General features: G+C 50.6%; 1 protein-coding gene across 1 annotated transcript; it reads left to right on the top strand.

The window, feature by feature from the left end:
• The first annotated feature begins 983 nt into the window (after positions 1–983).
• Positions 984–2,570, top strand: KCNA6 (potassium voltage-gated channel subfamily A member 6). Its single transcript, XM_055395663.2, has one exon. The coding sequence runs from the start codon at positions 984–986 to the stop codon at positions 2,568–2,570; it is 1,587 nt and encodes a 528-aa protein (XP_055251638.1).
• The last annotated feature ends 19,761 nt before the right edge of the window (positions 2,571–22,331 follow it).

Below are 22,331 nucleotides of genomic sequence, written 5' to 3'. Positions count from 1 at the left end.
TGAAATGCACTGCGCAGGTCAACTCCGCAAACCAAAAAGGGAGAAGCGGATTGCGGGGGTGGGGGGGTGTGGCAGGGGGGTAAGCGCCTGTTCAGAGGGCCGTGGATGCGGACGCGCTTAAGGGAGAGGCGTGCCAGGAGAGCGCGGGAAAGACTGCCGGAGAGGCTAGGGTGCTTTTGCTCGCCGCGCCCGGGCTCGCGCAGCCCCTGGCCGGGCGAGGGGTGTCATGCGGGAGTGGGTTGGGAGGGGGCAGCAGGCGGGGCCTGCCACGTCACTTGGAGAGAGTGTATTGGGAAGGAAGGACAGAGCGGAGAGCCGAGCCGCTGCAGCTGCGGCGGCTGCAGCGAAGGCTTGAGCGCTGGGGAGGTGGGTCCGCGCGCCCCGGCTCCCGGGGCGGCCCCAGGGCCCCTCTCGCAGGCCGGCGGCGCGGCTCGGAGGGAGGCGGTGGCGGCCGTGGCGGCGGGAACGGCGACCTTGGCCAGCGGAACGCGCGGTGGCCGTTGGGCGGAGGCCGAGCCCCGCCGGGCGTCTTGGCCGAGTCGGAGGGAGGCGCATCTGGGGCACGGGTCCCGGCGGCGGCCGGGGGTCTGGAGCCGCGGGAGCTGGGACCTGCTGACACCCAGGGCGGACCCCCGCGTCGCGGAGCCCAGTCTGGGGCGGGCCGAGAGGGGCCAAGCCACGCGTATTTTTCGGGCGTCCAGCTGCACACGCGCCAGGCTGCGGTTCCAGGTACTCCGAGCTCCATCTGGCATTCGGCGCGGATACCTAGAGGCGCGGGGACGAGCCCTCCGCGCCCCGGTCGCCTCCCCAGACCTAGCCCGGCAGAGACCAGGGTTTCGGGACTCAGGGACCCGCCGCCGGCTCGGACTGCGAGCCCCACCCTGCAAAGGGCGCCGCCGAGAGCTGGGAGGCGCCGCGGCGCCCGGGTGGTGGTCGTGTCGTGGGCGCCGTCCTAGCGGCGGGGAGGGCAGCGCGGAGGGGACATGCGATCGGAGAAATCCCTGACGCTGGCGGCGCCGGGGGAGGTCCGCGGGCCGGAGGGCGAGCAACAGGATGCGGGAGACTTCCCGGAGGCCGGCGGCGGTGGCGGCGGCTGCTGTAGTAGCGAGCGGCTGGTCATCAACATCTCGGGGCTGCGCTTCGAGACGCAGCTGCGCACCCTGTCGCTGTTCCCGGACACGCTCCTGGGGGACCCCGGCCGCCGCGTCCGCTTCTTCGACCCGCTGAGGAACGAGTACTTCTTCGACCGCAACCGGCCCAGCTTCGACGCCATCCTCTACTACTACCAGTCGGGGGGCCGGCTGCGCCGGCCGGTCAACGTGCCCCTGGACATCTTCCTGGAGGAGATTCGCTTCTACCAGCTGGGGGACGAGGCCCTGGCGGCCTTCCGCGAGGACGAGGGCTGCCTGCCCGAGGGTGGCGTGGACGAGAAGCCGCTGCCCTCCCAGCCCTTCCAGCGCCAGGTGTGGCTGCTCTTCGAGTACCCGGAGAGCTCGGGGCCCGCGCGGGGCATCGCCATCGTCTCCGTCCTGGTCATCCTCATCTCCATAGTCATCTTCTGCCTGGAGACGCTGCCCCAGTTCCGTGCAGACGGTCGAGGTGGAAGCAACGGCGGCGGCGTCTCCCCAGTGTCCAGGGGCAGTCAGGAGGAAGAGGAGGATGAAGGTGACTCCTATACCTTCCATCCCGGCATCGCCCCCGGGGGAATGGTGGCAGGGGGCTCATCCTCGCTCAGTACTCTCGGGGGCTCCTTCTTCACCGACCCCTTCTTTCTGGTGGAGACGCTGTGCATCGTCTGGTTCACCTTCGAGCTGCTGGTGCGCTTCTCCGCCTGCCCGAGCAAGCCAGCCTTCTTCCGGAACATCATGAACATCATCGACCTGGTGGCCATCTTCCCCTACTTCATCACCCTGGGCACCGAGCTGGTGCAGCAGCAGGAGCAGCAGTCGGCCAGTGGCGGGGGCGGCCAGAACGGGCAGCAGGCCATGTCCCTGGCCATCCTCAGAGTGATCCGCCTGGTCCGCGTGTTCCGCATCTTCAAGCTGTCCCGCCACTCCAAGGGGCTGCAGATCCTGGGCAAGACACTGCAGGCCTCCATGCGGGAGCTGGGCCTGCTCATCTTCTTCCTCTTCATCGGGGTCATCCTCTTCTCCAGCGCCGTCTACTTCGCGGAGGCCGACGACGACGATTCGCTCTTCCCCAGTATCCCGGATGCCTTCTGGTGGGCGGTGGTCACCATGACCACCGTAGGTTATGGGGACATGTACCCCATGACGGTGGGGGGCAAGATCGTGGGCTCGCTGTGTGCCATCGCCGGGGTCCTCACCATCGCCCTGCCCGTGCCAGTCATCGTCTCCAACTTCAACTACTTCTACCACCGAGAGACGGAGCAGGAAGAGCAAGGCCAGTACACCCACGTCACCTGTGGGCAGCCTGCCCCGGACCTGAAGGCAGCCGACAGTGGACTTGGCAAGCCTGAATTCTCAGAGGCCACCCGGGAGCGGAGACCCAGCTACCTTCCCACTCCACATCGAGGGTATGCAGAGAAAAGGATGCTCACTGAGGTTTGATGGATGCGGGCAGTGCCTGCATGGAAGGAAGACACCAAACACACCCTTCCTTAGGGACCCTTCTCATCCTCCACTACTCGCATCCCAGCTCCAGGTGACCTCCTGACTCCCTCCCTCACACCCAGTGGTTGGCGCCAGGACCATACACCTGGACTGTCAACCTTGTTACTTGACCCGTGCAGCATCCCAGTTTTCTCCATCTAAGTGACATTTTTGAAATTCTAATGGTGCCACCCATTCGTGCCCATCTTATGTCACGTGGACGAGCTTTCCATCTGACCTTCCCTTGAGACTCTGATTTTTCACATTTGGGACTTGTGATGTCTCTAGGAAGAGTGATGTCGACAGGCTGGAAACCAGGCATACCTGGGTCTTGTTTCTCGTTAGCATCCTTGGCTTTGGGGCATGCACCCTCCCATCGTAGCTTCCGGCCATGTGCTAACTAACCGAAGCCGGTGGACAGAAACAGTACTCATCCTGTTGTTTTCCTCCAGTGCCCTGTAAGGTCGGCTGGTCATTCTGCAGAGAAGCCTTAGGAGAGCCTTCAGTTGCACAGCCTGAACATATGTTATCTGTCTCTAATCTTGGATGCCATTAGAGAAACTATGATGACACTTGGCCATTTGCAGGACGTTAGAGGTCAGTCCTGGACCAAAAGGGCCAATGGATTCTTCTAGGGTGACCTGGCACGGTAGACGTTAGTCTCTGGTCTCCACTTAGCTCTCTCGACTCTGATTCCCCTGACTCTCTCTGGCTTCCAGGAAGGTGCCTCCTTCTCAGAGCCAAATACTCTGTCTGTTCAGGTGCCTTCCTGTGCAGAGGAACTGACAAAGGGGAACCACGGAGCTGCGAGAAATGGCTGAACGGAACTAAGTACCCGGCCTCACGGCTTCTTAGAGAAGCAGTGTCCCTTAGGCAGCGCCATCTCGGAGCGGTGGAGGAGTCTTGTTGCTGACAGCAAATTCCTCTCCCTCACTTCCCCCAGCCCTCTCTAGCCCTCTGTCCTTCTTCCTGGGAATCTGACTTAGGTTTGCAGCTGAAGGCTTGCTAAAGCAGACTCCAGCTTAAATCTGCCGCCAGGTAAAAGCACACGTTGGAGGCTAGCGTGGGTTTCTGTTTGCATTTTGCGGGCAGTGAGACAGGCGGTTTAGAGTAAGGAAGAAGCATTGTTCTTTTGCTGACAGCCTCACTGGTAGAGGGTTGTTTTTTTTTTCTTTTTTTGCTGAGTCAGGTAAACATTCTCCTGCTCCAGCCCTGGCGCCACAGCCGCTGGCTGTCACCGGGGAGATGCGTGGTGGTGCCCCCGCCTGGCCTGAGCCATCTTCTTCCATCGGGGACTGAACTGCTCTTCCTGTGCCACCTGCGCGTGTCCCCTGTTTCTCCTCTTTGCACTGCCGTTCATTTGCTGCCTTGATAAACTGTGATGTACTGTTCTGAGCTCTCCTGGGTGCAGTTCAGAAACCGAAAGGACTGTTAACATGTTTTTAGTTTTATAATCTAGGCTTTAAGACTCCTTGATGAGAATTTTTTTTTTTAAAGCTTCTCTCGAAGAGCCAACTTACGAGGTACAGCCTCTTGAGGGTTTTCTTGAGAGACACTGTGTCTGGATGTTGCCGCACTTTACAGGGTAACTGGGGGGCCACAGTTCCTCTTTGTGCCTCGGTGTCCCCACCCAGTTGATGGGAACATTGACATCTGTCCCCCCACCCCCACTTCTTGGGGAATGGCCCAGGAACTCAGCTGGGATCCTGGGGGTGATGCTATGCAAATACGTGAACTTCCATAATGATTTCTAGTTCATTACCCTGCTTCCCCCTCTCCCATAGGCAAAGCTTCCTCCCAGGGTTCCCGCTTTGGGTCCAAAGCCCACATCCAGGCCATTCTGGGTCCTTAGCTTTTTAAATCCCTCTCTCGCCTCTTGAACTGGGCCTCATTCTTTGCTTCTTCCCCTTCAGCAAGGAAGATGCTTTTTGGAGCGATTCAGTGGCATCCTTTTAGGGCCAGCACCATCTTGATTGGGAGCTTGGCTTCTCCAAATCTGAAATGCAATAGAAAATGCTCATGATTCAGACACCTGCTCTGAGGCTATGAAGTGCCAGTTTTCCACATCTGTTCTGGAATATTACTCCTGACAGTTCAGGAGGAGGGGGGCAGAGAAGGCCCACCCAGAGGCAAAAGGGATACTCACGTCAAGAGTGAATGTTGAAACACGGATATGTCCTTCTCAGAATGGGTGTGTGTGTGTTTTCATCATCCTCACCATTTCAAGTCAGAGCATGCCCGAGTGGAAAGGGTTTATGAAGAGCTGGGCTCTCTGGGGATTCTGGTTGCCGTAGCAACCTTCCAGACTATTCTATCTTCTGATTTGGGCAGCCAGGGAGAACGAGAGACGACGTATTCCCAGCTTCTGAAATGGGGACGCCTCTCACATAACGTTGTTTAGGGGCTGGCAGGGCTGGGACAGGGATGTGTGGCCTTTGGAAAATGAGGGGGACGCAGGTCCCCAAAGCTTCCTATATGGACCTTTCTCCCTGGTTTCCCCACTCCTTCACTGGAGCTATCTCATCTCACTCCCGAGTCTTCAGAAACTTGAACGCTAGGCAACTGCCAGTTAGACCGTATTCTCTCTAAATGGCCTTGGAGGGGACTAGCTTCTCAAGAGGCAGCTGCTACTAGTTTTAGTCCATAAGAGCATCATGGAGCACTCACGTCGGCCCCTCCCCGCTCTAAGACAAAGAGATGATGCTTCTTCCCAAGGAAATGTCTAGCTCCTGGGAGGGACCTCATAGATGGTTCTTCTTAAAGACATCCAAGACAAACTGCGAGGCTGTGACCTGACCTACTTCCTCTGATGGATTTCGCCAAGTGACCCCCTTTGACTCTGAGCCTCTTAATGTGGATTTTGTTCCCTGAGCACCGAGGGAATCTGTGCCCCGTGTCGCCGTGACAGCTGGGGTGGCGATTTCACAGCTGTCAGCAGAGGGGTTCAGGTCGTTGATACACCTGACTTGGGCCGGCAGGAGCTCCCAGAGGTCTTCCTGGATCTGTCAGGCTCAGCTGAGACGTGGGGGGGATTCCTCCTGCCTGAGAAGCCCCAGGATAGAAGGGGACAGCTGGCTGTCTTTGCACCCGAGGTAGGTCCTGCTGTTGGGGAATTTCGTTCTGGCTCAGTCTTTCAGGTCAAATGAGAGCAGGAGTGGGGAGGGGCAGAGAGGGGGCGGGAGAGCACGCATCCGGGGAGAATGAAGCCTTTGACCGTCTTTCCTCACAGCCTCCTCGCTCTCCCTGTCCGTGTGTTTCTGTCTCCATCCGTATTACTCTCCTCTGTTTCTGCCGCACACTGCTGTCTCCCTTCACTTCCCTTCTAAATCCTCCCCTCCCCGGCCTCTGCACTCCCCCCTTCCTTCTTCTCTGCAGTCCCACTTGCTCTGCCTTTCTTTCTTCTCACCTTTCTGGCTTTCCCTCATCCGCCATTTGAACCTCTTCTTCTTTCCTTGTGCATCTTTCTCTGACTTTCTCGGGGGCTGGGAGCACCTTGGGGCGTCTCGGTTGGGCTCACTCTTTGGATCCCAGGATGGCTGTGACCTAGGGTGTTTGTTCAGAAGGTTGTCCTCCAGCTGGTGGACTCTCCTTTTTCCTGCCAATACAGCATCCTATCCTAGTGTGCTCACCTCTGGGGGTGGAGTCCTGAATTTCTGGAGCAAGATGAGATTGCTATGGGTTTAGAAAACATCTCTGACGAAATTTCCTGAATCTGCAAGGAGAAAATAGAGAAGGCGGGTTGGAGAGAAGAAAGAGAACCTCATATATTTCAGATAAAAAGTTTGCTTGTGTAGCACCGGACTCTGCTCACTCCGGGTCCCCAACCTTGAGAAGCTTGCAGAAGAGTTCCAGACAACGCTTTATAGATACAGTGAAATAAACGCAGAAAAGAGGACGTAGGAGGACGGCATAGAGTGGAATTAACCTAGAAAAAGCCTTAATTCAAGGCTGGCCTTCTGAATGCCCTGAATTCACTCGAAGGTTCTCAGAGCTCTCTCTCTCTCATATCCTAAAAACAGAACAAAAGCAGAGTCCATAAATCCCAGTGGTGTGAAGTGCAGGGGAGGACTGTCCTTAGAAAGATGGCTTAAGATTCACCAACCGGTCTATAAGGAGGCTTTTTCTTTGTGCATCTCTTTGCTGGAGGTCATGTAGACTGAGCCCTACATGCATCAGGATATTAGGTTTTTGGAGGGTTGTTGTCCAGTTTGCTCAGTTGGGTCCAACCCTTTGCAACCCCATGAACTGCAACACACCAGGCCTCCCTGTCCTTCACTGTCTCCCGCAATTTTCTCAAACTCATGCCCACGGAGTCGGTGATGCCATCCAACCATCTCAACCTCTGCTGCCCCCTTCTCCTTCTGCCTTCAGCCTTTCCCAGGATCAGGGTCTTTTCCGATGAGGGTAATGGACATTTTCTAAAAGAGGATTGCAGAGACAGTTGTACTTGATAAGTTAACTCACAAAAGTCACTGAATTTTTTTTTTTTTAAAGTGACATGAGGCTAATAACCCCAGAGTTTCATGTCTTGTCTGGGAGATGGTTTGGTTTTATAAATCTAGAAGTTAAGCCTCTCTAAAGATGAACCAGATTGCATATTCAAGAAGGAATGACAGTTTTTTTCTCTGCCACATGGGGACACTTTAGAGCTTTCACGCTGCTCCCATCCAGTGCTAGGAACCGTTTGTTTTGTTTTGAATTTTGACAATGAGACCATTGTGGGTTTGACGTACTCCTTTCTTTTGGCTCTGAAGACAGGCTAAGCCATTTCTGGTCCATGCAGAGCCTGGTCAGCTTGTCTTGAACTAGGATAAGCACGTTGGACATGACTCGTGACAGCACAAAGACAAGGAACTTGCCCACCCCCGGCCCCTGCCCGCCCAAAGCTAAAGGGTTTATACTTTGCTGGCAAAACCTCACAAACAAATGCAGAAAATTCCCCCTCATCTCTGTTTCCCTGGAAACTCAGAGTTCCTTGAGAAATTACATAGGAGCCAAGGTGTTCTTCTCCTGGTCTGCTCCCCACTCTCCAGCCGCTGATCGGGTGTTGCAGGCTGTGGCTCATTCAGAAAACAGGAGAAGAAGGGGTGCGGGTCTTTCCTTAGCTGGTCCTCCTCTTGGAGTGCTCATCAGATGTCACTGCTTTCTGCTCTCACTTGCCTTCCCCTCACTGCTCCTTCCCCTCCCTACCCTCGCTGCTTTTCCTTACGTGACACCTTCCAGTCCTGCTATTTATCATGCCTTCTCTCGGCTGGCCGAGCCCTTGCATTTGGCAATGTTTTGTCCCCCGGCATCTCTCCATAAATGCCAAGATAGATTTCCAAGGAACGCGGTCCTCCTGGGACAATCTGGCTGGATCCTGCTGGGCTGGCTCTGATTGGTTCTGACTGTGAGTTATTGCCCAGGGAAGCAAAGTTTGGTCTAATTCTAGCTTGTCAGGGTCACTTAGGGAAGGAAAAGAAGCCCATTCTTTAAACTGAAGGATTTCCTCTCTCACTCCCACTTGATGCCGGGCTGCCCCTGGGTGCGAGGCTCTCTTGGGGCAGAATCAGGCTGGAGCTTGGGGCTTCTCCCGAGAGAGAGCCTTTAGATGCAAGCCACTGGGATGAAGACAGATGGGCTCCTAGCTCCTGGGCTATCATGTCTCGCGATGAACCACTTTCCTGATCTGGGCCTGAGGTCCCTGCGGGGCTGGAGACGGTCATTTCTTTCCCCTCCCTTTGTTCTGAACTCCTAGAGAAGGGCATTCTTGCCACCTCTTTGTTCCATATATTAAAAAAGCCTTTTTGTTGGAGACTACTTGATTTTCAATGTTGTGTTAATTTCAGGTGTACAGCAAAGTGATTCAGCTATGCCTATATGTATATCTACTCATTTTTTAAGATTCTTTCCCCATATAGGTCATTACGGAGTGTTGAGCAGAGTTCCCTGTGCTATAAGTAGGTCCTTGTGAGTTATCTTGGTGCTCCTACCTAGGAAGGAGATGAAAACCTATCAGTGAGCACGTTGGAAAGGTTTTCCAGAACGAGTGACTGCTTCTTTCAGAACAAGAAAGAAAAAGAGGCAGACACCTCAGTACTGGTATCTCATCTTGGCCATCCGTACTGGTCTAACCTTGGCCATCAGCGTTAGCTATTGGAGGCCTAGCCCTGGTGGAATTTATGACAATATTAAAAAAAATTATTTTATTGAAGTATAGTTGATTTACAGTGTGTTAATTTCTGCGGTACAGCAAAGTGATTCAGTTATACATATACAGACATCTTTTTTCATATTCTTTTTCATCATGGTTTATCTATTTTTTTGAGCGCAGCTCTGACCTCATCCTTGTTGCCATGGAGAGGGTTTTCCTTTCGTCTGTCACGCGCCCGGCAGACACTCTTTGCCTGGCCCTAGAAAACGTCTCGGAGCCTTAAGTGGCCTTCATCACAGGTGCAGGGAATGCAGACAGACCCTGTCTCTTTGGCGAGAGTGAAACCAACATCTCCAAGGAGCCTGCAGCCGAGCTGTCTACGGCGCTGCTATTTTTGACATGCTTGCTTGCTCCCAGGACTTGACAACCGCTGTCTCCAGGAGACAGACAAACCCTGCTTTTGGCAGCAGACATTTTGCTTTGGAAAAAAATATAGGAAGACAATCCTGCAGCCGGGAGGGGCTGGTGCTGTGCCTTCCCGCTCCTCCAGGAGGCTGGCACCCGGCCAGTGGGGTGGTGGGTCTGAGGCTGGGACGGCACCCTCATCTGGGAATCTATCCTGCCCCATGGGAGTGGTCCTAACAGGGATGAGAATGGCATCTTTCATTTAAGAAAGCATCTCAGTTCAGTGCTTTCAGACATCATGTCTTATAACAGAGGTTAGAAGCCTGGACTCGAGCCAGTTGTCTGGGTTCAGATTCCACCTCTGCCACTCACCGGCTGGGTGATGTAAACCAAGTTCTGGAAACTTCTGTGCCTCAGTTTCCTTCTGTATAAAATGGGGGCATAATGGGGCCAACCTCACAGGGCTGTTTCGAAGAGTAGATGAGTTAATATGAGTACCCTGTTTATGTAACACCAAGTAACACTACATACAGTGTGATGTAAGCAAGCACAGCACACAGGTTGATGATATCATCAGTGCTGTTATCCTTCAACCACCAAATGCAATGGGAAGGCTAGGCGTTGCTTTCCTATTTGGCAGAGAAGGCAGTTGAGGCTCAGTGGGCAAGTTCAAGGGCACCTGGCTACCGAGTGGTCCACCACCCTCAGGTGAGACCTGATGAGCAGAACCCAGGAAAAGTCCAGTGGATATTCAGCAAGAAGAGAGAATGAACCATGGTTCCTGAATGTGCACATAGCTTTTTGTTTGGCCACGTCTCGAAGCATCCCTTGTTCCCCAACCAGGAATCAAACCTGCTCTTCCTGCATTGCAAGCATGGAATCTTAACCACTGGACCACCAGGGAAGTCCTCTGTTTTGTTTTTAAAAAAATTTTTTGGCCTCACTGTGCAGTATGCAGGATCCCGGTTCTCTGGCCAGGGATCAAAACTGAGCCCCCTGCATTGCAAGGCAGATTTTTAACCACTGGACTACCAAGGAAGTCCCCAATAGGCTTTTAGTTACTTTCCAGTTTGTCTTTTTGACTGAAAACCCACAGGCTTCCTGTGCTGTTTTCCTTCTGGGGCTCCGAGGCACTGAACTGCGCATGCATCTTTCTAGAGTCGTTCCTCCCCTTGTGTGTTAGCAGCCTGGGAGGGTGGGAGTGGCTCTCTTCTAGAGCCTTTCTAGCACACTTCTTTTGAATCCTCTTCTTTGGGACAAATGCAGGGTCTCACAGGTGACCCTCGGGACAGAACCCATAAGCTGGACCCTGGGTCAGAGTTTTCGTCTACAGTTCTAGCGGCTTTCAAAATCCCACTTCCCTGGTCCTCACCCTCAGCGTCCTTTTTTGTCCCACCGTGTCCTTTCCCCTTTGCAGCGGGGTACCTGCTGACATTCCTTGGTTGTTTTCCACTGTTTTTTCCTCCTTTCAGGGGCTTCCCCAGTGGTGCTGGTGGTAAAGAATCTGCCTGCCAATGCCGGAGACACAGGAGATGTGGGTTCTATCCCTGGGTCAGGGAGATCCCCTGGAGAAGGGCATGGCAACCCACTCCAGTATTCTTGCCTGGAGAATCCCATGGACAGAGGAGCCTGGCAGGTTATAGCCCATAGGGTCATAAAGAGTCGGACATTACTGAGTGTCTGAGCAATTTCCTCCTTTCAGAGGGTACAGGAGACCCTAGAGTCGAAAGAAGCTGCTCCCCCAACTCCTTTGGTTTTCTGGTCTGCTTCCACTGTGACTGAAGGGCAGCTGCTGGCTTGGGGGGGTCTCAGTTCCGGGCCAATAGCTGTAACATCCTTAGCTCATTCCTGAGGCCACCACAGTGTCCCGTGGGGGACTTGGCCCCAGGCAGGAAATGGGACTGCCCTCCCCATCCTGAATTCAGAACTTCCTGGCTTCCTTGCTTTCAGGGTCAGAGAGCTTAGGTCTGAGTCATCTGTTAGCTGCACCTTGTTTAAATCTCTCCATGCTTCCGTTTACCATCTGAAAATGAGGAAGCGAATTCCATTCACCCCACTTCACCTTCACTTGCGAGGTTGCAAGTGAAAGCATTTCCCAGGCCACACTCTCTCAGGAGAACCTGGCTCCCTGCTCTGCCAGGCAGCCAAGGGGGCTTCAGTGACACTGGTCAGCCACACAGAGTGACCAGCCACCTGCACCTCAAAGAAAGGGTGTCCCAGTTTATTGCAGTTTCGTTCTCTGAAACCAACATTGAAGTGAAATACGGCATAAGAAATAGACTCAGGATATCAACTTTTAGGCTTGAAGGCTCTTTTCCTAAAGGATTTGTTGCAGAATGTCTTTAAATAAATTGCGCTTAAGACATGATTTAATATAGAGAAATTAAAAGATGCTTGCTCCTTGGAAGAAAAGCTGTGACAAACCTAGACAGTGTATTAAAGAGCAGAGACATCACCTTGCCAACAAAGGTCCTCATAGTCAAAGCCATGGTTTTTCCAGTAGTCATGTATGGATGTGAGAATCGGAGCATAAAGAAGGCTGAGCACAACAGAATGGTTGCTTTTGAACTGTAGTGCTGGAGAAGACTCTTGAGAGTCCTTTGGACAGGAAGGCGATCAAAGCAGCCAATCCTAAAGGAGATCAACCCTGAATATTCACTGGAAGGACTGACGCTGAAGCTGAAGCTCCAATACTTTGGCCATCTGATGCAAAGAGCCGACTCACTGGAAAAGACCCTGATGCTGGGAAAGACGGAGGGCAGGAGGAGAAGGGAGTGACAGAGGATGAGAAGGTTAAATGGTGTCACCAATTCAATGGACATGAGTTTGAGCAAACTCAGGGAGATAGTGAAGGACAGAGAAGCCTGGCATGCTGCATTCCATGGGGTCACAAAGGGTCAGACACGGCTTAGTGACTGAAAAAACAACAAAAATCACAGGACCAGAGTCAGACAGAGTGAAGTTTCCAGAGGCCATGGTAGCTGAGTCATAAATCAGACAGACACTCATCGGCTGCTTTAAGGCAGTTTGGCATCCCTGGGAAGAGAGAAAGTCTGGTGTGCTTGGGGAAAATCGTGTGGCCTGTGCGGTTTGCTCTCTGCTGTAGGGGGTGTGTCAGGCTTTTCAGGAGCTACACACACGTGTGTGTGTGGGGAGCCCAGGGCCTCATTTACTCCCGGACATCAGGCAGTTGCCCTCTACTCATCTGGAAGGGTGTTCCTTTTCTGTTTTATTTGGCGTTTTAAAAGATTTTTTTTTTTTTTGGATGTAGACCACTTTTAAAGTCTTTGATGAATTTGTTACAATGTTGCTTCTGTTTTAAGTTTTGGTATTTTGCCTTCATGGCATATGAGATCTTAGTTCCCCGACCAGGGATTGAACCCGTGCCCCGCTGCACTGAAAGGTGAAATCTTAACCAGTGACCTGCCAGGAAGTCCCTGTCTGAAGTCTGGGAGAGAATGAGAACCTGGGCTCCCCATGTACACACCTTACTTTTTACTTTCAGTTTAGTTCACTTGCTCAGTTGTGTCTGACTCTCTGCAACCCCATGAACTCCTGTATGCCTGGCTTACCTGTCCATCACCAATTCCTGGAGCTTGCTCTAATTCATGTCCATCGAGTTGGTGATGCCATCTAGCCATCTCATCCTCTGTCACGCCCTTCTCCTCCTGCCTTCAGTCTTTCCCAGTATCAAGGTCTTTTCCAACGAGTCAGTTCTTCGCATCAGGTGGCCAAAGTACTGGAGTCTCAGCTTCCGCATCAGTCCTTCCAATGAATATTCAGGACTGATTTCCTTTAGGATGGACTGGTTTGAGTTCCTTGCTGTCCAAGGGACTCTCAAGATTCTTCCCCAACACCACAGTTCAAAAGCATCAATTCTTTGGCGCTCAGTTTTCTTTATAGTCCAACTCTCACAACCATACGTGACTACTGGAAAAACCATAGCTTTAACTAGACAGACCTTTGTCGGCAAAGTAATGTCTCTGCTATGCTGTCTAGGTTGGTTATAACTTTTCTTCCAAAGAGCAAATGCCTTTTAATTTCATGGCTGCAGTCACCATCTGCAGTGATTTTGGAGCCCCCCAAAATAAAGTCTCTCACTGTTTCCATTGTTTTCCCATCTGTTTACCATGAAGTGATGGGACAGGATGCCACGACCTTTGCTTTCTGAATGTTGAGTTTTAAGCCAACCTTTTCACTCTCCTCTTTCACTTTCATCACAAGGCTCTATAGTTCTTTGCTTTCTGCCATAAGGGTGGTGTCATCTGCATATCTGAGGTTATTGATATTTCTCCTGGCAATCTTGATTGTAGCTTGTGCTTCATCCAGCCCAGGATTTCACATGATGTACTCTGCATAGAAGTTAAATAAGCAGGGTGACAATACACAGCCTTGATGTATTCCTTTCCCAATTTGGAACCAGTCTGTGGTTCCATGTCCAGTTCTGTTGCTTCTTAACCTGCATACAGATTTCTCAGAGGCAGGTAAGACGGTCTGATGTTCCCATCTCTTTAAGAATTTTCCACAGTTTGTTGTGATCCACACAGTCAAAGGCTTTGGCATAGTCAATAAAGCAGAAGTAAATATTTTTCTGGAACTCTCTTGGTTTTTTGATTCCAGTGGATGTTGGCAATTTGATCTCTGGTTCCTCTGCCTTTTCTAAATCCAGCTTGAACATCTGAAGTTCATGGTTTACGTACTGTTGAAGGCTGGCTTGGAGAACTTTGAGCATTGCTTTGCTAGCATGTGAGATGAGTACAATTGTGCGGTAGTTTGAACATTCTTTGACATTGCCTTTCTTTGGGATTGGAATGAAAACTGACCTTTTCCAGTCCTGTGGCCACTGCTGAATTTTCCGACTTTGCTGGCATATTGAGGGCAGCACTTTCACAGCATCATCTTTTAGGATTTGAAATAGCTTAACTGGAATTCCATCACCTCCACTAGCTTTGTTCATCGTGATACTTCCTAAGGCCCACGTGACTTTGCATTCCAGGATGTCTGGTTCTAGGTGAGTGATCACACCATCGTGGTTATCTGGGTCATGAAGATCTTTTTTGTATTTTACTTTACTCTTTATTTTTTCTTTCTGCATCTGCACTGCCCTGGTACATGGTTTTACATACGTGCAGAATTCCAAACAGCTATCACAAAGTGCCTAACCTGAGATTTCACAGCTACTTCTGACTACATGTCCTAAATCAGAGATGATGGGACACTAAGAAATACTGGACACGACAGTTACATCTCAGTAAAGGTGGCAAGAATAGAAAAAATAAACAAAACAGAAGAAATGTTGGAAAAGTTCACAGGCAGTGTTGGATTTTTGTTTTCTTCTGAGGAATAATAGGTCTGGTGGTTCAGTTTTCTAACATTGGTCAGAAGCACTGAACACAGTCATTGCTTCAGAAGGGCGGAGTTATCCCTTTTGAAAAAATTAAGTATTACTTATTAGACTGCACTGGGCCTTAGTTATGGCATGCAGGTCTTCGGTCTTTGTTGCAGCATACAGGGTCTTCAGTTGAGGCATGTGGGATCTAGTTCCCTGACCAGGGACTGAACCCAGGCCGCCTACATTGGGAGTGAGGCTTCTTAGCCCCAGGCTGGGTGCTCTTGCCCAGTGCCCATGGAGGCACTGTGCCTGTAGAGTTGGGCTTCTCATAGGAGGAAGACCTCTCCCTACGTGTGCATTTGCACCCCGGGCTGGAACATCAGAGACTGAACCATGGTGCCCTGGCCTCCTCCATCTGGTGACCTGTGGACGCTAGCTTGTGTGGCCGCTCTTGGAAGCTTTCCTGCAGGATCTTGTTGGATTGAGTCAAAGCAGACTGTTGGGTGGGAGTGGGAGGAGGGTAGTTATCAGACGCAGACAGTGGGAGGGAGCGGAGGTGAGGGCTGGCAGCTGGGGAGGAGACAGTCACCTCCAGACGAGAGGTGTGGTTGCAGGGGAGCAGGGGCCTCCCGGCAATCAAGAACACGCTCAGCTAATGTGCAAATATAACACCCTGGGCTCTCTGCCATCACCCTTGTGTAGGTTCTCAGCACCCAGTATTAGAATTATTGCAATGGTAGTCGCTCAGTCATGTCTGACTCTTTGTGACTCCATGGACTGTAGCCCACCAGGCTCCTCTGTCCATGGAATTCTCTAGGCCAAAATACTGGAGTGGGTAGCCATTTTCTTCCCCAGGGAATCTTCCCGACTTAGGGATCGAACCCAGGTTTCCTGCATTGCAGGCAGATTCTTTACCATCTGAGCCACCAGAGAAGCCTAGAATTATGGCAATAAGACCATTCAGTTTGGGGAAAAAAAGAACACCCTATGTTACATGCTCTGTTCAATTATGTGGGCAGGGAGACTGGTGTGTTTGAAGCAATAAAGGATTTCCATCTAAAATGAGTAGAATGAGAAAAAGGCGTGGTATTGGGATATTTCCCATTTGAGGATGACCTCCTGCATCTCTGATGTCAGATAACTAGGTGTCCCCCATGCCTGCCAGCTGGGAGCGGGAGAGAATTGAGAGAGGGCGTTCCTAAAGTGGGACCATATGACTTTCCTGGGTCATCACTTGCTCGCAGCCCGGACTCTGCATTTGTAGGCTGTCTGGGACATCATGACCCCGCTGTCAGCCCCAGACCCCTTCTTGTCCTTCTGAGGTTATTCCCAGTGAGTTTCGGCTCCCAGGGGAACCCTTGTGTTTGTGAGATTTACTGGCCGAAAGTTAAATCATTGTAGAATTGGATCCATGTCCAACATATCGCCTTGGGAGGCAGATAAGAAAGTCTCCCTTTTTTCAGTGCTTTACGGGTAATTTCATTGCGATATTTCAGGGCTAGAATTCAAATGGAAAGTCTCAAAAGCAATCTGAGCTGCAATCAGCTCAAAATCCTCCGGATTCCAAGAGAGGTGAGGTCATCCCTTACCAGGGACAGCTTTCACTGCAGAAAACCCAAGTTGAATTCTATAACGCTTCCTTCCATTCTCCCTAAAATATCTGCTGTTTCCAGGAGTGTGGAAAAAATGAAATCAGGTTGGACTTAAAGGAAATCCATCCTGGGCCTTCCACGTTAATGCTTCTCTGCCTCACTTTTTCAGAAAGGTAGACTTCTAAAAAGTCGCTGTTTTTGTTGTATGAGTGTGTGTGTGTGCGTGTGTATAAAAATAATAGATTCACTTTCTGTCAGAGGTGTTTTCAATAGTAGGGAGCCTTTTCACATTAAAAAAAATCACAATATAGCTAAACTTCCATGAGGATATCTGGTCTATAGAAAAAGGAACCTTGACTAGTTCGCGGCACACTTCCTATGAATACCATCCTAATTTCCTATCTCTAATGGTGGGTAAAGGAATAATCTCATATTAGAAAGATTTGAGAAAGAGCCTTTCTATTTGTTGGCAGAAGGAGCGGTTAGTTTTCAAAATGCATCTTCAAAAGTGGGAACTTGAAGTGACTCACCATTTTCATCTCTTTTTACTGCATTTTGACTCTAGGTGCTAAATCTGCCAGGATTCCGACGTGTGCGCGTTCGGTCACTCAGCCCTGTCCGGCTCTTTGTGACCCCATGGGCTGTAGCCAGGCTCCTGGTGGGTTGCCATTTCTTCCTCCAGGGAACCTTCCTGATTCAGCGATCGAACCCACATCTCTTGGGTATCCTGCATTGGCAGGAGGATTCTTTACCACTGCGCCATCTGGCAGCATTGCATTTTCCATCCCTGTGGCCGTGTCAGGTGAGGCAGGATGGGAGATTTGAGGACACAGTTCTGATCCCCTAGTTTCTCTGTAAACCGAGTTGGAAGAGGTGATCTCAGCCAACCCGGGAGTCGGCGCCACCCTCTGCTCTGCCGCTCTGTGGCCTTGGGGGTGTTGGGAACCTCTCTGAGCCTTTTCTTCCCTGTAAAAACATCCCTCATGGTGGCCAGTGGAATGTACTGAGGCAGAGCTGACCTAGGTGTGTCACGTGGCCTCGCAAGCATCCAGAGAGCAGTATTATTTCCATGGTCTCTCTTTTCTTTCCCTGGTTCAGTGGGGTGTTGAGGCTTCAATCGGCAAGTGTCTGAAAACTGTCCAACCTTTCGGAATGGTGGAAACCACTTGGAGCTCTCATAAATTAGTCTTTTGGGAGATATAAGTATATATAATAGTTTCTCTCACTTTGCAGATTTAGATCGGCTGACCATGATCCAGCTATTCAGTCACCAGATACTTGGCTGTCACAGAGGAGACTCATGGAAAGGGGCTTAATGCCCTTTTCGAAAACTACTTCCAGGTTAAAAATGCCAGCAGAAGAGAGTATCCAAGGATTCTAGTAAATCCTTTTAAAAAGGACGTAAGCTATGAGGCAACATATCCCTGGGAGCAGTGATAGCTTCCAGCTCACTTAGGAATTAACTGAGCGCGTGAGTCAGTGAGTGTAGACAGATCTGGGGCTTACCTGGTTACCTGCCTGGCTTCTGGGCCCAGGTGGGGTGCTACCTGGGGTGCCCAGCAGCTCATTGACGTGCCTTTTGTTATGTGTTTGGGGTCGATGTTCTTTGAAATTACAACAAGAACTGGTGGAAAATATGATTCAGTTTACAGAGAACGTATTTCTTTATATGCAGCATTTCAGGAATATGTTTCATTTGCATGGAAGTCGGTTAAGCTCCATGGTAAATACGTACAGAATAAGACAAAATGACATGGAATAATTGAATAAGAAGAGACTTTCAGAAGTCAGGGAATCCAGTACTCTGCCTTGCACTTGAGTGAGTTCCTAATTATCCCAGGCCTAGTCGTCTTCTTTTTAATATTTACTTATTTATTTGGTTGTACCTGGTCTCAGCTGCGGCACGTGGGATCTAGTTCCCTGACCAGGGATCGGACCCGGGCCCCCTATATTGGGAGCTCAGAGTCTTTGCCACTGGACCACCAGGAAAGTCCCCAGGCCTCTTCTGAGACTTCCCCAAAGAGAATCCGTATCCTCCACCCCTTCAAGGACATGTGTTTGGGCTTCCAGCCTTTGTTGTCGGGACTATTCCCTCCTGTGTCAGTTACACGTCGCCGGCGGTACTTTAAGTTCCTCGTATTTTCCTTCTGCTGCAGTGTACGCTCAGCTGACCATGTACCTAGAATATCTCCTTCCGTCAGTTCCCCAAGGTGATCCGCAGAGCACCAGTCCAACAATCCCATGGGGACAGAATCTCTGGGCAGGATGCCCGTTCCTGAAATGATGGTCCTAGTGGTTAAGAATCTGCCTCGTGATGCAGGGAATGCAAGTTCGATCCTTGGTCAGCGAACTAAGATTCCACATGCCGAGGGACAGCTAAGCCTGCGCAACACGGCTACTGAGCCCCCGTGCTCCGGCACCCACGAGCAGCAACTGGAGAGGTTGTGGGCCGCAACAGAAGATCCTGCACAAAACAAGGAAGCTTCCAAGTCCTGCAGCTAAGACCCGACCCAGCCAAATAAATTTAAAAAAGAAAGAAAAGAAAGCAAGCACTGCCTCTGAGAGATACAGAAGGCATATGTGCAGAAGATTAAAGCCTCTGAGAAGTCCTGCAACAAGTAAAGCTATTTCACTTCTCATGTCAGTGCTGTTGAAAGTATTTTTTTTTAACTGCAGAAGCTCCACCTCTTTTTGGAGGGAACTGCTATTCATGTCCCACAAAAAACCCTGTAATCCAAGGACTATTAATACGTTTCAAGAAACTCAAAGAGATCTGAAACTCCCGGCAATGGATTTGAGTCCTTGAAACCTTAGCCTTTAAGTAAGTTCTTCTCAAATGGATCATTGTGGACCTCCTTAGCAACCCTCTTCAAGTTTTCCACACTCCTCATAAGTCTGTGCAGAGGCTTACAGAATTAGTGAGTTGATAAGGCTCTGAATTATGTGAAAGGAGACATTCCCTCCCCTGGTGACCTTTCTCTTAAGTAGAAGTCCTTGAGAAGAAGAACTGTAAGTGTTGTTCTTCGTTAGAGGTGAAGTTTATGTTCTGCTTTGCTCACAAGTGGCCACATTTCAGATACACTTCGCCAAGGATGGCTGCCTTCAGGGTTGCCTTACGGTGCTAGCAGTTTATTTCCATGTACGTTGTTAAATCAGAGATTGCACGTCTGTGTGCTGAGTCGCTTCAGTCGTGCCTGACTCTGTGCGACCTCAGGGACTGTAGCCCGCCAGTCTCCTCTGTCCATGGGATTCTCCAGGCAAGAATACTGGAGTGGGTTGTCATTTCTTTCTCCAGGGAATCTTCCCGACCCAGGGATTGAACCCAGGCCTCCTGGGTCTCCTGAATTGCAGGCAGATGCTTTACCGCTGAGCCACTGGGGAAGTCCCTTCTGTGCTTGGAGATAAAAGGAGAGGGTGTGGTTGCTCTTGACCTGCTATTGCCTTTGTCTCGGCTCCTCTTGTGGACGTCCTGGACTGTGAGGAGGAGCTTCTGATAACTGATGGTTTCATCTTTAAATCCACCAAGAGTCAGAACAAGTGGACTGTGGCAAAAGTGGGAATCACATTTAATTCTGGATCTGTCACTGGCTTGCTGTGACCCTGAGCAGGTCTCCTGCCTGGCACTGGGCAGGTATTAACTGTCGGTATGATTCTGTCCCAGGGTCTTCATCTGTACTGTGAGGTGGTTGCATTAGACAATTTTTGAGGTTTGGCTGGAAAATTCTGTGGGCACTCAAGCCTATTCATTAAATATGCAGCTGGTTCCCTTGATCATTTGGCCAACTTTATTGCTCGACTTTGGCCACTAGAGTGATCTTTTAAAGAGTGAGTGGGCGTTAACTTACAATTTCAACTTTACATAGAATCATTCGGTTTCAGAAGTTATCTACTTCAGTCTCTTATTTTACAAAGATCAGAACTTAACACTTAAAAAATATACTGAGCAGGTTATAGCGAAGTTTTGAAAGAGGTCATAGTTTTTTATGTGATACCAAGTTTGATAAATCTCTTCTCTCCGCGTCTCAGCTACTCTCCTTTCCTCCCTCCCTCCTTTCCTTCCTTCCTGTTTTCTTAGATGAAGTCTTTCTTAGTCATTAAGTGATCTCCAGATTTTTTAAATCTCAGAGTAGCAAGATAAGCATTCCTCGGTGTTGTCTGTGTCAGAACCTTGGCTTTATGATTGGAAAGACATGGGGTGTGGAGAGATGCTTCTATGTTAAGGAGAAGCAGGGAATGTAGACCAGCAGAGATGCTGATCTAGTATCCTCTTGTGTCTCTGGCTCCCCACTTGCAGAGGGAACCTGTAGAAAAGACAAAGCCAAGTAGGTGTCTTCAAAGTAGGAGCTGACTCTTTCTGTTTCTGGGTAACCCTGGGGGCGGGTGTCGGACTGTTTGCTGGGATGTTCCCACTGAGCCATGCTGTTTCTCTGATAGGAAGGTCTGTCCAGCTGTGCCCTTTCAGCTCAGTCCCGGGAGCTGGGGCTGCACTTCGGGACCAGGGTTCCTGTTGAGCCGGCTCCCAGTCCTGCCCGGCTCCCAGGTCCTGGTGCTGTTTGGGGTTTGTGCATCATCCTTCTCCCATTTTGCCTCACTTCCTACTGCTGGTGCAGCCTGACAAGCAGCAGAAGTCTGGCCAGAGATTAGAGAAAGCCCATGTGGGCTCCAAGCGCACTGTTTGAGCAAACGGCTTGAAACAAGCAGTTTTATTTACTGACTTTAAAAGTTGTATCTGCTCATTATGGAAAACGGGTGCGATTTAGAAAAGCATAAGGAAGAAAATAAAAGTTCCCACAGTCCCATAACCAGAGACTTGCAGTCTTGGTATTTTGCTGGTTTTTCTTCCAGACCAGCTCTTTCTCTGCATCTCTCTGTTGAGACCCATTATTTCATTAAAAAAAGAAAAAAGCTCCATAATTTGTCTCTAATTTTCTCATGCAATTATCACATAGATGCACCATTGTTTTGGTAACCTACCGCTTACTGTGGGCCATTCTGGTTGTATGCTAGCTTTTTGTTCTGAATGATGTGGACATTTTTCCTCTACATACTGTTCGCATTTATGACTCTCTCCTTAGGTTGTGTTCCTGCAAGAGTCAAGTAGCATAGATAAATTGAGAAATTATTTTCTACACCTCAGCTTCCTCACCTGTCATAAAGCAACAGCAGAAACAACAAGAAGTAAGGGCTTCAGAATCACCCTGAAGTGTTAATCACTCAGTCATGTCTGACTTTTTGTGACCCCATTGACTGTAGCCCGAAAGGCTCCTCTGTCCATGGGGATTCTCCAGGCAAGAATACTGGAGTGGGTTACCATGCCCTCCTCCAGGGGATCTTCCCAACCCAGGGATTGAACCCAGGTCTCCTGCATCGCAGGCAGATTCTTTACCTTCTGAGCCCCCAGGGAAGCCTGAATCACACCAGGAGCTTTGTTTTAAAAAGTACCACTTTCTGCCCCCTTTGCTGTCTTAACGCCTTTTCGCTTCTCTAGTTTGAACCACTGATCTAGGATGGAGTCAAAAAGCAACCCATTTAAAAACAAAAGCTTCTCGAGAGACTGTAGGGTACAGCCGTATTTGGGGACCACTGGTCCAGGGAGTTCTAGTGCTCATGCTTTTGTACCTTCACCTTTAAGTGCCCTTCACATTTTACAAAGCTCTTTCACAACAAGACATCACAACAGTTCACTGAGACCAGCAGAGCAGGCATTTTTATGACTTTCCTCAGCCCAGGGAGGTTGACTGAGTTGCCCGAGGTGGCACAGCTTCCCCACCAGTCAGAACAGAGATTCCCCGCCCAGCCCCGGCCCTTTGGGAAGGGGCAGCCTCCCCTACCCTGAAGATCTTGCAGGGTGGAATTATCTCAGCCCCCTTCTCGTGGAGCTTCTTTCTTTGCCTTCTCACCCACATCCCTTCTACCGCAGCCCTGCCTCCTCCTCAGAGAGCTCCTCGTGAAATGTGCCAGTCACCTTTTTTCCCCAAGCTCCGCCCCCACGTAACAGATGATGGCCCCAGAGACAGAGGGGTCTGACCCCCATGTAACAGATGATGGCCCCAGAGACAGAGGGGTCTGACCCCAAGCCCCAGACCTAGCCTTTCATGGCTGATCCTCTGCATTAGTGCCTGGCAGGAGCCAGCAGAGCTGCGTCCAGCAGCAGCTGCCCGGGACTCCCTCTGCTTTTCCCCTGCTGTCACCTCCCATCTGAATTCTCCCTCCACCACCAAAGCTTCTCTCCTGCACCTACTCCCCTCCCACTCCAC

Source organism: Moschus berezovskii, chromosome 6, assembly GCF_049115385.1.
Source record: "Moschus berezovskii isolate FMDL1 chromosome 6, NW_MosBer_1.0, whole genome shotgun sequence".
Lineage (NCBI taxonomy): Eukaryota > Metazoa > Chordata > Mammalia > Artiodactyla > Moschidae > Moschus > Moschus berezovskii.
The sequence above is the reverse complement of the archived record's forward strand: the minus strand, read 5'-3'. Positions and strand labels throughout refer to the sequence as shown.